General features: G+C 42.4%; 1 protein-coding gene across 4 annotated transcripts in view; it reads right to left on the minus strand.

The window, feature by feature from the left end:
• Positions 1–14,829, minus strand: part of LOC111952417 (S phase cyclin A-associated protein in the endoplasmic reticulum) — a 111,132-nt gene that overhangs the window by 973 nt on the left and 95,330 nt on the right. For all 4 annotated transcript variants that reach the window (XM_023971059.1, XM_023971058.1, XM_023971057.1 and 1 more), the window contains 3 exons: positions 12,763–12,912; positions 5,150–5,341; positions 170–218 (listed from right to left, as the gene is read on the minus strand). In XM_023971059.1, coding sequence (XP_023826827.1) covers positions 170–218; positions 5,150–5,341; positions 12,763–12,912 — 391 coding nt within the window. The remainder of the gene's footprint in view (positions 1–169; positions 219–5,149; positions 5,342–12,762; positions 12,913–14,829) is intronic.

A 14,829-nucleotide genomic window follows, 5' to 3' on the forward strand; every position in this document is an offset into this window, starting at 1 on the left:
AATTACAATCGTCAATTGACCATAACAATTTATGTAAATTCATATTTTTCAATTGAAAATACTGTACTGTCACCTTTTTTAAAATAATTGGTGAATGCATTAATACATTTTAATGCAAAACTATCAAAAAAATGTAAAAGTGAAAAAAATGGCATTGAAGAATACCTACCTCCTTGTTGCATTCTGTTGTCTGGATGGTTCTCACTTGAGGCACCGTCCTGGAGGAAATAAAAGAGGAATATGTCAGAGTGATCCACAGTATTAAGACAGTAGTAGGGGAGAGGCCAKACACCATTGTTCACCAGCTGTGAAGAAATTGAACATTTTATCCACCATATCTAAGCAAACCATAACTCATCATGCTTGAAGCTAACCAAACTAAATAGGTACGAACAGATAACTTTACCTTAAACATAAACTTTTGCATACATTTTGCAACGATTTCATGATGCCGGATTTGATCCTGACAACAGTGTGTTTTGAACATCTGAAAGAACTCAAGTGTATTTTACATACCCATACATTCTGTTTGCAGTCCCTGCATGTTTCCCTGTTCTGATTAACACACACATTAAAGCTTATAAAGATGTCACAATATACTAAATTTCAATACGAACCATATCCTTAAAGGGATAGTTCACTCAAATTATAAAACGACACATTGGTTTCCTTACCCTGTAAGCAGTCTATCTATGTACAAGGTATGATAGTAATCCATGCTTTGGTTTAGTTTCCCTAGCAGTAGCTGGTACTGTTTCCTAATGCTAACGTTTTAGCATTTGTGGCACAAATCCCATTAAACTCATGGAACCGATATTATACTGAACAAAAATATAAACGCAACATGTAAAGTGTTGGTCCCATCTTTCTTGAGCTGAAATAAAAGATCCCAGAAATATTTCACCTGCACAAAAAGCGTTTATTTATTTTTTTAAAGAGCAAAAATGTATTTACATCCTTGTTAGTGAGCATTTCTCCTCTGCCAAGATAATCCAACCACCTGACAGGTGTGGCATATCAAGAAGCGGATTAAACAGCATGATCATTACACAGGTGCACCTTGTGCTGGGGACAATAAAAGAGCACTCTAATATGCAGTTTTGTTACACAAAACAATGCCACAGATGTCTCAAGTTTTGAGGGAGTGTGCAATTGGCATGCTGACTGCAGGAATGTCCACCAGAGCTGTTGCCAGATAATTGAATGTTAATTTCTCTACCATACGCYGCCTCCAACGTTGTTTTAGAGAATTTGGCAGTATGTCTAACCGGCCTCACAACCACAGACTACGTGTAACCACGCCAGCCTAGGACTTCAACATCCAGCTCCGTCACCTGTGAGATCGTCTGAAACCAGCCACCCAGACAGCAGATTAAACTGTGGGTTAGCAAAACTGAATAATTTCTGCACAAAYTGTCAGAAACCRWTTCAGGGAAGCTCATCTGCGTGCTCGTCATCCTCACCAGGGTCTTGACCTGACTGCAGTCGGCGTTGTAACCGGGCAGATTGCATGTATGGCGTCATGTGAGTAAGCGGTTTGCTGATGTCAATGTTGTGAACAGAGTGCCCCATGGTGGCGGTGGGGTTATGGTATGGGCAGGCATAAGCTACGGACAACAAACACAAATACATTTTATCGATGGCAATTTGAATGCACAGAGGTACCGTGATGAGATCCTGAGGCCCATTGTCTTGCCATTCATCTSCTGCCATCTCCTCTTGTTTTAGCATGATAACGCACAGCCCCATGTCGCAAGGATCTGTACACAATTCCTGGAAACTGAACATTTCCCAGTTCTTCCATGGACTGCATACTCACCAGACATGTCACCCATTGAGCATGTTTGGGATGCTCTGGATCAATGAGTACGAGTGTAAATTCGCACAGGCATTGAAGAGGAGTGGGACAACATTCCACAATCAACAGCCTGGTTAACTCTTTGCAAAGGAGATGTGTCGCGCTGCATGAGGCAAATAGTGGTTACACCAGATACTGACAGGCGTTCTGATCCACCCCCCTACCTTTTTTTCAAGGTATCTGTCACCAACAGATGCACATCTGTTTTCCCAGTCATGTGAAATCCATAGATTAGGGCATTCATTTATTTCAACTGACTGATTTCCTTATATGAACAGTATCTCAGCAAAATCTTTGAAATTGTTCCATTCGCATTTTTGTGCATCATGTTCAAATCATCCATAAGTGACTTTGGTGAATTTCACAATCAATTGTAGGTACTGTACTTTTGAATGATTTGAACATGATGTGCAAAAAATGACAATATCAGGCCCACGACTTGAATGGGATGTGTGCCAGAAATGCTAAGAAGTTAGCATTTAGAAACAATGCCAGGGAAACTAAACCAAAGCACGATTGCGGACATACTGTCCATAGACTGCTTATAGGTTAAGGAAACCAATATGTAATTTTGTAATTTGGGTGAACTATGCCTTTAATACTATTAAAATAGCAAAAGTTCTAGCAAAACAAGTTTTTGCTTCATCTCAGGTTAATTCTATAATAAATAATGACACAGGGAATAAGGAATCTATAGATCTTCCCACTGTTTGACTGAAATTACAATAGCCTGTCCCTCTATTGTGCGAGATAATCTTAATGTAAATAATGGTGGTAGCTGGGCGGTGAGAGGCGATGTTGTCAGAGAAGATGAAGGAGACAGCCTGTTTACTGGAGGCTTAACCACTGGCAGGTAAATCCACAGAGGATGCCATGTAGGTGCTAAATATCCACCAGGAGACAGACACATTAAAAAAAGGTCCAATGCAGCCGCTTTGATCTCAATAACAAATAATTTCTGGGTAACAATTAAGTACCTTACTGTGATTGTTTTCAATGAAAATAGGACTAATAAGTAACTAAAAGAGCTTCTTAGTTAAGAGCAATTTCTCATACAAGGATTTTGCTATGACTGTCTGGGAGTAGTCTGAATGGGGTTGGGAAAACAGAAAACTAGCTTTTATTGGCTGAGAGATTTGGAACTCTTTCTTATTGGTCTATTGACTAATTTACCACCTGGGGATGTCACCAGGCAGGCCAAAATTCCATCCCACCAAAACATGCAGAAATGTCAGGCAGTCTTTTCAAGCAGCCCTTGCACTAAAAGGGAATTACCATAATTTTCACAATTTCACAGTATTATTCCAACCTCAGTGTGTAAATAAACACTGAGTATACCAAACATTAAGAACACCTTCCTAATATTGAGTTGACCTCCCCCCACCCTTTTCCCTCAGAACAGACTCAATTCGTCGGGGGATGGACTCTACAAGGTGTCGAAAGCATTCCACAGGGATGACCCATGTTGACTCCAATGCTTGACATCAATAAGGGATCATAGCTTTCACCTGGTCAGTCAATGTCATGGAAAGAGTAGGTGTTCTTAATGTTTTGTATACTCAGTGTACAATGGGCTTTTGGAAAGTATTCAGACCCTTTGACTTTTCCACATTTAGTTACGTTACAGCCGTATCCTAAAATGGATGAAATTGTTTTCCCCCCTCATCAATCGACACACAATACCCCATAATGACAAAGCAAAAACAGGTTTTTAGAAATGGTTGCAAATGTCTAAAAAATTKAATAACTTAAATATCACATTGACATAAGTATTCAGAGTACTCAGTACTTTGTTGAATCACCCTTGGCACCGATTACAGCATCCAGTCTTCTTGGGTATGACTCTACAAGCTTGGCACACATGTATTTGGGGGTTTTCTCCCATTCTTCTCTGCAGATCCTCTCAAGTGCTATCAGGTTGAATGGGGAGCGTAACTGCACAGCTATTTTCAGGTCTCTCCAGAGATGTTAGATCGGGTTCAAGTCTGGGCTCTGGTAGGGCCACTCAAGGAMATTCATAAAACTTGTCCCGAAGCCACTTCTGCGTGGTCTTGGCTGTGTGCTTAGGATTGTTGTCCTGTTGGATTGTGAACCTTTGCCACAGTCTGCGGTCCTGAGCGCTCTGGAGCAGGTTTTCATCATGGATCGCTCTGTACTTTGCTCCATTCATCTTTCCCTCGATCCAGACTAGTCTCCTAGTTCCTGCCACTGAAAAACATCCCCACAGCAAGATGCTGCCACCACCATGCTTCACCGAAGGGATGGTGCCAGGTTTCCTCCTGACGTGACGCTTGGCATTCAGTTCAATCTTGGTTTCATCAGACCAGAGAATCTTGTTTCTCATGGTTTGAGTCCTTTAGGTGTCTTTTGGCTAATCCCAAGCGGTCTGTCATGTGCCTTTTACTGAGGAGTGGCTTCAGTAGGGCCACTACCATAAAGGCCTGATTAGTGGAGTGCTGCAGAGATGGTTGTCCTTCTGGAAGGTTCTGTCAGAGTGGCCATCGGGTTCTTGGTCACTTCCCTGACCAAGGCCCTTCGCCCCCGATTTCCCAGTTTGGACGGGCGGTCAGCTCTTAGAAGAGTCTTGGTGGATCCAAACTTCTTCCATTTTARAATGATGGAGGCTACTGTGTTCTTGGGGACCTTCAATGCTGCAGAAATATTTTGGTACCCTTCCCCAGATCTGTGCCTCAATGCAATCCTGTCTYGGAGCTCTGCAGACAATTCCTTCGACCTCATGGCTTGGTTATTGCTGTGACATGCATTGTCAACTGTGGGACCTTATATAGACAGGTGTGTGCCTTTCCAAATCATGTCCAATCAATTGAATGTACCATAGGTGGACTCCAATCAAGTTGTAGAAACATCTCAGGGATGATTAATGGAAACAGGATGCACCTGAGCGTAATGTCAAGTCTCATAGCAAAGGGTCTGAATACTTAAGAAAATAAGGTATTTCTGTTTTTATTTTTAATACACTTGAAAAGATTTCTAAAAACCTGTATTTTATTTGTCATTATGTGGTATTGTGTGTAGATTGATGAGGATTTTATTTAATCCATTTTAGAATAAGGCTGTAATGTAACAAAACGTGGAAAAAGTCAAGGGGTCTGACTACTTTCCGAATGCACTGTATATAATACAGAAACATTATCTTTTTACTACACTGTGCCTTTAAACCAAAAAGACTGACTAAACCTGTGGCTCTATTATGTATTTGCTCTGTATACATTAAATGCGCTAGTTCTTCAGAAAATGAAAGCGTCGCCAAAACATCAGTGTGTGTGTTACCTGTATGAAGGTGGCCAGTAGCATACAGCTCATCTCCTGCTGCAGGATAACCTTGTTCTGGGGATTGTTGTAGCAGGCTGAGATGAGTGAGGGGAAGAGCACTTTGATGAGGCGCGGGTGGCTGAAGTACTGGAAGGGCAGCTGACACAGTTTCTGCAGCACGCTGGGCTGGCGGCCAGACTGCACTATCACCTGGAACACACAGAGCACGGCCAGTCAGCCAGTCAGCCAGTGCCACCCGTAAATCACTGCCCTGCACCCCTCCCACCTATAAATCTGCCACTAAAACAACACACAAACACCCATTAGGAGGAGAACTGGAGGGCACAGCATCCCACCACACAATTACAGGCTATAAAACACAATGATGGGATGTTTTGCTCTTCCTTTGTACTGCAGGTAATTTCCAAGCTGTTGTGAAATGGGGGCAACAAGAAATCGTAATGTGAAATATCTTCTTGATGAGAAATATCTTGACTTCATTATCAAAAGATATAGGCTTTTATGTTTAACCCGGTAACATCTCCAACTGTGTGAGTGTCACAGATATTGAAGCCAACACCAGACCATATCCCTGTGGATGTGCACTGTGCAGCTTAGGTTGAGAGGGCATGCACTGCGTAGGGGTGGGGGGGAAGGGTGAACAGACCTCCACTGTAGCCTTGCCACCACCACTAAAAAAATGAGCAATACCATTAATGGAGTTCTCACCCGGCTGACATCCTGCTCCCCCTTACCATTGGCCATCAATCACACAATTACATCCGGCCCACCAATATTAAAACCAAATCACGTCCAGCCTAGTTTGATTAGAGCGGGAACTGGTCCAAAGGAAGGGGTCCTGGCCTAATGCTCAGGGCATCTCCCCAGAGCCTGGGAAGGCCATCAGCACTTCTCTGAAAACTGGGGGGGGGGGGTCACCACAGTAAATCCTGTCTGGAAAAACACCCCACTGCTTTACAGGTACAGAGACCCAGGCTGGGGCTCAGCTGAAATAGGAACCAGAAGGGCAGGGTGAGGTCCCCTGGCCACAGTGACATAAATTCAGAGGATTTACAAGATTTGGAGAATACACTTAACAATACTCTTCCAATGCATTCTCTCTTTGATAATGCACTTTAAGGTTTAAGGGTAGGATAAACAAAGCGATAATTCACTGCTTTTATAATTTCAAGGTGAAGCTCCTCAAAGCTCTGTTCTACAGCAGCATTCAAAGGGCCACAGGCGATGCCTCTTCCTATTAATGTCTGTAAATATTCTTTACTGACCAGCTAAAACAAAAAGAGGCTTTTTAGGGGAGTTAAGTCTCCACTGGCACGCAACTAAAGCAAATTCTCAATGAGGTTAACAAAGATGAACTCAAACATGCAGGTTCACGAGGAAGATACCGAAATACCCTGTATTTTCACCTTGTCATGTAATGCAAGAATCTAACGTTAACTCCACTGTACAGAAGGAAAAAAGGGGAAGATCTGATTGTTTTCAAAATGGAGCTGCTTATTTAAATTTTAGAAGCTAGCTGCAGGACTTCGACAAGATCCTAGATCACCGAATCAATCTTCACCGTTGCAACACTGTTGCAACACTGCCGGAGGAGGAACAGCCAGAGAAGAAGGTCATACATTTGACTATGAGATCCCAGGTAAAGGAATCTTTCATTAGTGGTCCCGTGTGRCTCAGTTGGTAGAGCATGGCGCTTGCAACGCCAGGGTTGTGGGTTCATTCCCCACGGGGGGACCAGGATGAATATGTATGAACTTTCCAATTTGTAAGTCGCTCTGGATAAGAGCGTCTGCTAAATGACTTAAATGTAAATGTAATATTGAAAAACACACCTCAGAAACACTKCAGACTAACAATTTGTTGTTGCAGGGCCTGCTTTTGGACATCATAATTCTGAACTTTCATAGGTTTCAGAAGCCAGTGTCTGTGTTGGGGCCGATGCTCTAAGGACTCAACCTACAAACCATACAGCAATCTCATAATCCTCCACTACGCAGTGTTCCATCCTCAGCTGCCTAAACAAATTGTCCACACTCAAGTGCCCTCTGCAGGGAGGCATACAGTGCCTTCAGAAAGTATTCATACCCCTTGACTTATTCCACATTATGTTGTATTATAGCCTGAAATCAAAATAGATTAAATGTTTTTTTCCCTCACCCATCTACAAACAACAGCCCATAATGACAAAGTGAAAACGTTTTCATATTTATTGAAAATAAAATACGGAAATATCTCAGTCACACAAGTATTCACACCCCTTAGTCAATACATGTTAGAATCACCTTTGGCAGTGATTACAACTGTGTCTTTCTGGGTAAGTCACTAAAGCGCTTTGCACACCTGGATTGTACAATATTTGCACATTATTCTTTAAATTCTTCAAGCTCTGTCAAATTGGTTGATAATTGCTAGACATCCATTTTGAAGTCTTGCCATAGATCTTCAAGCTGATTTGAGTCAAAACTGTAACTAGGCCACTCATGAACATTCAATGTTGTCTTGGTAAGCAACTCCATTGTATATTTGGCCTTGTGTTTAAGGTTATTGTCCTGCTGAAAGGTGAATTTGTCTCCAAGTGTCTGTTGGAAAGTTGGACTGAACCAGGTTTTCCTCTAGGATTTTGCCTGTGCTTAGCTCTAATCCTTTATTTTTATCCTAAAAAACTCCATAGTCCTTACCGATGACATTCTTACCCATAACATGATGCGGCCACTACCATGCTTGAAAATATGATGATTGGTACTCAGTGATGTGTTGATTTACCCCAAGCATAATGCTTTGTATTCAGGACATAAAGTACATTAATTTGCCACATTTTTGCAGTTTCACTTCAGTGCCTTATTGCAAACAGGATGTTTTGGCATATTTTTATTCTGTACAGGCTTCCCTCTTAATTAATACCGTCGCCATGCTCAAAGGAATATTCAATGTTTGTTTATAGACTTTTTTTACGCATCTACCAAAAAGGTGCCCTTCTTTGCAAGGCATTGGAAAACCTCCCTGGTCTTTGTGGTTGAATGTGTTTGAAATTTACTGTGGGACCTTACATATAATTGTATGTGTGGGGTACAGAGATGAGGTAGTCATTCAAAAATCATGTTAAAACACTATTCTTGAGTTCATTCACATTATTAGGTGAATTGTTAAGCACATTTCTCCTCCTGAATTTATTTACGCTTGCCATAACAAAGGGGATGAATACTAACTTAACTGTTAATTAATTTGTAAAAATGTCTAAAAACATAATTCCACATTGACATTATGGGGTATTGTGTGTAGCCCARTGACACATAATCTCAATTTAATCAATTTCAAATTCAGTCTGTAACAACAAAATGTGGAAAAAGTCAAGGGGTGTGAATACTTTGAAGGCACTGTAAAACAAGGCCAGCTGGCAGCCACAGACCAGAGGTTACCTAGTCCTACAGAAACCAAGTCTATAAGCAACTTTCCAGGACTCTGTAGGCATCACCCCAGGTGAAGAGCAATAACAGTGCCCCACATGGTGTTCCTGTCCACTGGAAGTATCTATTCAAACCCTGACATCATAAAAAAGGTCCAGCAAGCGTCTGTCTGAAGCCATGAATCAAGCCGCAGTTTAACACAGACCCGTAAAGCTCAAGTGCCTGGTGGTTCTGGTCTGTCTTAACTACAGAGATCTGCCTTTTCAAACAGGCATGCTCCTTTATGACTCGCCATTACATAACCACTTTGCTGTCCACTGACAACAGAGARTGTGTAAAGTTAATGTTCTGAAACGCAAACAAAACCTTGGGAGAGCCCAAGTTGAAGCGGAAACCAGGCGGTATGGACTATCCAAATAAAGTGTTACCAAAAATAGCTAGCAAGCTAGATTTGACAACTTCTAAGAGTCAGAGTGAACCTGTACTGTAATTCCAGCACATTAAACATTTTACATTTGAGATTCCTCCACACATAGGAAGACTATCGTGGATGAGTGGACAGTGGAGTAGCCTCTTTTCTGCATACCGTCTAGACAGACCCAGACACCTCAGCTAGAGGACCCATGTCAGCCTTCAAAACAGGGCCACAAACCTGAAGCTCTTGCCCACAACACAAGTCAGACCCTCTGCCAAACCTCCCTCTACACACTGGAGTTACCCTAGTGAAGGAACGGCCCTACTGATAAGAGAGAGGGGCAGATGATGTTAGAGGACACAGAGTTTTTTCAGGAAGACAAGCTACTGCTGAATGGGCCTCTTAACAACTAGCTACCACCTGATTGAGACAATGTAAATTGTCAACTGATAATCAGATGTCGACATGGACATTGACTTAAGATATACCCTGGGCAAGAAGAGAAGATCCCACCATGGCTTTTAAGAGACAGGCCAAGGGTATTCATCTCCGATAAACCATATAAAACACAGTGTTTGCCAAATAACTTGTAATTATTCTAGATTTATCTGCCTAATAACCTTGTCAACTTACTCTAGATCTTACAGCAGATGATGCCGTTCTGAAACTGCCAGGAGCCACAATCAAAATGAGTCATTCTGCAAATACAATCTCTTTAAAAAGATATGGAAGGTTTATGGGGAAAATGTCCCCTTAACTACACTGAAGTTAGTTGGACCTGGGCCCTCCCAATATGAAGTGTGTAAATCATCTACAGAGCTAACAATCAGCCCTTACCTGCCAGTCACCAGTCTGAGTCGGTGTGTGTTTACTCTGGTGTATAGTAGGAGACATAGGGTACATTCCCCAGCACTGGGCTGGCTCCCCATGAAGGCGTGAAGGGTTAGGGTTGTGTTGGCAGTAATGGGGAGTTGATCAGGGATTACAGGCGCAAAGCTGTGAGCTGGAGTCTGGAGGGCAGAGGAAACACCCTCGTATAGAATGGGAAGGACAGGGGCTCGTCTGGCTGCAGATAACACTGATGTGTGGGATGTCAGTCTGGGAAGGGGCCTACTGCAGTTCACAAGCAGATCGTTTTCTATTTTACAGTAGACTTCATAGTGAACTGAAATATTGCATCCGAGTAGTAAATGCATTGCAAGTGTCGGGATGAATTAATGTCAATTTAAGTCAATTTGGGAAATTGCATTAAGCTACTGAAAACTTTCCATAGTCTGGAACTGGTCATGAAATGGAAAGCAAGCAAAGCCAGGGGTCTGGGTTAACGTGCCAACATCGCTAGCATTTACTGTTCCTACATTTTAAAGAACCTAGAGATCATCACCATGAATGACTCACAAATGAATCACTGGGAGGTTGGGAAGAAAAAGACTCGGGAGCTTACCGGTACTTATCCCCTCATGAGACAAGGAACATGGCAGTTACAAAACAAGTTTCATTTAGCCCCTTTTTAGTGTGACTGTCTTTTGGGAGAACCCATAGAGACAATGAAAACATATGGCCACATGGCCCTGTGAGCCGAAACACTTAAGCACACACAAGGCTACATATGTCACTCTCCCAATGGCTTTCTATGTGACAGGCTGAGTTATTCATACCCTCAGAGCAGGGAGAATATACATCTACAAAGACCGTCTTCAAAGTTCTACGTTTTATGAGCAGCGTTATTTCTAGCGCAACACATATAAACAAAGGCTGGTGTGCCTGCCTGCCGACAGTGAATCAGCAGTCTGTGTGACCGCACGGGCGGGCCTGCTTTTGCGCTCTGCCAATGCTTACATTAGTCTGAGAAAAGCTAAAGCTACTCAAAATATTCCCCTCTTCTCCATCCATCCTGCTCTTTTCAGGGCCCAGATCACATGGACAAATTCCAGGAACCGTGTCACTGGCCAGGATCAGTCCACGGAGGTTGCTAAGGATTGCTCTTCACATTTCCTCACATTTTCTCAAAGGGTTCTCACACCTATCAAATAAACAATAAAAGGAACAAGTCCTAAACGCTGATTTCACTCTCTGGGATGACAGAGTAGATAGACAAAGGCTACATATAACATTTACTAAATTGTCAGCAGCTTGTGCTCTGATTGGAAGTCGCAGGTTGAAGACTTTGCATTAGGGCATTTCAAATTAGCAAAGTGCGCTGGTCATAAATGAATATGCAAAGGTCTGCTACTCCCAGGCAGACTGTTAGGTTAACTTTGCTGGGCAAGTACAAAGCCCAATCATCTGTCACCCCCTAATTCAATCATCAGTCCTCATTCAATTATCCAATATAATATGCAAATCAGGCCAACAAATGCTAATTACGTACATCAAAATAATTAAATTGGATAGGAGCAGCAGAGGAGAGCTGAACTGCCATAAAATGGAGGCAGATTCTTTAATTAGGACTAAAACATCCTGGAAATTAGAATCTGAAATCCGCCTATAAATTGCTGGGTGGTTGACCGCGCCTGTGAGGACATTAAAAAGGCAGAGGTTTGAGGTAAAGCTCGATGGCTGGCACTGAGGGTCAGGCTTCACTTAACTAAAGCCTGGCCAACTGTAGCACTTGTAAGCTGCTCAGGGGCCCAGTAGACAGACCATGCATGACAGCCAATTACACAGCAGCCAAGTCTGCTCCATCACATCCTGCTCACAGCCACATAGGCCCAGTAGCCTTAACACTAGGCCTGGGCCAACACAGTAAAGCACACAACACTAGAGAGAACTGGCAGCTCCACTGGGACAGAACAATGGACCATGCTACTCTGACTGAGGGACAATAGAGAACCCAAAGCCCAACAGCACAGAGGTGGCAACATATGAATCTTTAAAGAGGTGGCTCTTGTTGCTTTTGTATGAACCACAAAAAACTACACCCTCTCTTCATCTAATGATACGTTATCAGAAGCATATAAAGGAAACAGAAGTATCATTATATGGACAGACTGTTGCAACAGGGCCACAATGCCAAACCAAATACCATTCATCTCATATTTCTGAAACAGAACAGATACAGTGGGGACTGAAATKATTGACACCCTTGATAAAGATGAGAAATAATGACTGTATAAAATAATTTAAATACGGTCTTGAGGGTATGTTTAAAATGACACAATACATTATTTACCATTAATTTCTATTGGGCACAAAATAATCTGAAACACAACCAAAACGAACTACAAATGCAACCAACAAGTTTGTAGTCACAATCTTGATGTTGTCATTGCATTACATTTTACATTTAAGTCATTTAGCTGACGCTCTTATCCAGAGCGACTTACAAATTGGAAAGTTCATACATATTCATCCTGGTCCCCCCGTGGGGAATGAACCCACAACCCTGGCGTTGCAAGCGCCATGCTCTACCAACTGAGCCACACGGGACCACGGGACCATTGCATGCTAGGAATATGGGACCTAATACTACACTTTTGACTACTTTATATATAATCATCTTTAGGGGTGTCAATTTTGCCCCCCCTACCTTTTTGAGAAAAAATCTTTCTCTGAGCAATTGTATTAGTATAAAATAATCTCCCCACTTTTTGAGCATACAATATAGCTCAGGATTTGAATGATATTTATTTAGTCATTATTGCTCATGTTTATCAAGGGTGTCAATAATTTCAGACCCTACGAATGGCTCAAATTACAACAGTTTATGGTGATAACTAAAGAAAAAGCATGAAACAACAACATTGACTTTATTACATATTTGAGTATGTGTGTGTGTGTTAGACCTTTACCTGGTTGTCAGGGTGGTTGACGGTGAAGTAGCCCACACAGATGATGACTTCCTGTAGCAGCTCTTCAGAGGAGTGCTGAGAGCAGTACCACAGCAGGGAGCTCACTATGTGGCGGAAAGCAAGGGACAGCCCCTCGGCACCTAGAACAGTCTGAGATGGCACAGAAAAAACAAGCTAGCTAGAGACATTCACTGAATCTAACTGAATAGCGAACAACCGTCCTAAAGAGTAGAAAATCAACACTATGATGTTAATATACGTGAGGCTGGATTTGCTTAATTAAAAGAGAGGAGAGGGATTTGTGTGCTTTAGCGGGTAGAGATTCAGACTGGTTGATGCAGTGTACAGGGACTCCTGCTAGGGTGTCTCTCCCCAGCCCCAACACCAGGGGGTCCTTCCAGAGGGACCCCAATCCCCCAGAAGATGAGATGCTATCAGAGGCCCACAGACAGTATTTATTAAACATGTCAGCATGACTGAGCACCACAGGGTAAGCAGAGAGAAAACACACTGGAATCAGGTTGGGGTGTATGTATGAGGTTTTGGGACTGATGGAGGGGAGGAGGTAAACAGTCTCCTAAATAGTACCTACCTGAGAGGCCCAATCCTGTTAGCGGACCTGAGCCTTACTGCTGTCTACACTCTCAATATAACACCCTGCAATACTGGAGACATAGAACTCTATTTCTCCCCAACTGTAATCTAACCATACCCATCAGTCTTAGGACAGAGAGACAAACTGAACCCTATATTTTGTTAGTGAATGAATGCAAAGGCTGAATATAGTGTCTATTTTGATGGGCACCAAAATGTTGGTGATTAAATACTAATATATTTTATTAATTTACTTGAAAATAGACTTCTCAAATATTTGCTAAATAACTCATCACCAGCAGTGTCCTTTTCAGCTTGAAATCCCCTCTAACCACCCTATTTGGTAGTTGATTCTGGGGCCTAGCAAAACAGCCAATGAGAAGAGAGAGCAGCTCAGCATCTACTGTAGTGCTTATTAGTCGGCACTAGTGTGGGGTAATGTGAACCACAAGGTGATTACAACACAGGCCACAAAAAACATTATTTAAAATGTTCATAAAAACATTGGCACTGAAAAGCTTTGAGTTCCAGCTGTTTTGAATAGCCTGAGCATGGCGGAGCCGAGGGAGAGCAGCCTCTGTGTTAATTACCCACAGGTATTAAAATAATTAATAACTCTCCCACTTCCTCCCTTACGCCATTCTGTTTATGCGCTGCCTGAGCACAGTGAAGCTGTCATTCTCTCTTCATCAGAGCTGGTAATGTATGGCTCGGGCTACAGCACTAATCACTCAGGTCCATCCGCATTTCTGACCCACAGTGCTCCATTTAACCTCAGCAGCTGACCCTCGGTCAGGGGACACTCATGTTTATGTCCAAGAGGTCAGCTCTATCCTGAGGATAAATACTCCAGTCCAAAGGCAGCAGCTCTGAGACCTGGCCTCTGCTGCCTGTCGATCAGTTACACATGGCCTTGTTGCTGCCAGGAAGAGGAAAGAGGGATATTTGTGTTGCCTGATGCTTGTGCACAGGGATATCAAATCAAATTGTATTTGTCACACACACCGAATACAACCTTACCGTGAAATGCTTACTTACAAGCCCTTAACCAACACTGCAGTTCAAGAAATAGAGTTAAGAAAATATTTACTAAATCATATAATAAAAAATAATAATAAAAAAGTAACAAGAAAATCACATAACAATAACAAGGCTATATACAGGGGGTACCGGTACCAAGTCAATGTGCGGGGGTACAGGTTAGTCGAGGTAATTTGTAAAGTGACTATGCATAGATAATAAACAGCGAGTGGGGGGGGGCGCAAATAATCCAGGTGGCCATTTGATTCATTGTTCAGCAGTCTTATGGCTTGCAAATAGAAGCTGTTAAGGAGACTTTTGGTCCTAGACTTGGCGCTCCGGTGCTGCTTGCGGTAGCAGAGAAAACAGTCTATGACTTGGGTGACTGGAGTCTTTGACAATTTTTTGGGCCTTCCTCTGACATAGCCTAGTATATAGGTTCTGGATGTCAGG

Source organism: Salvelinus sp. IW2-2015, linkage group LG26, assembly GCF_002910315.2.
Source record: "Salvelinus sp. IW2-2015 linkage group LG26, ASM291031v2, whole genome shotgun sequence".
In the NCBI taxonomy this organism is placed as follows: Eukaryota; Metazoa; Chordata; class Actinopteri; order Salmoniformes; family Salmonidae; genus Salvelinus; species Salvelinus sp. IW2-2015.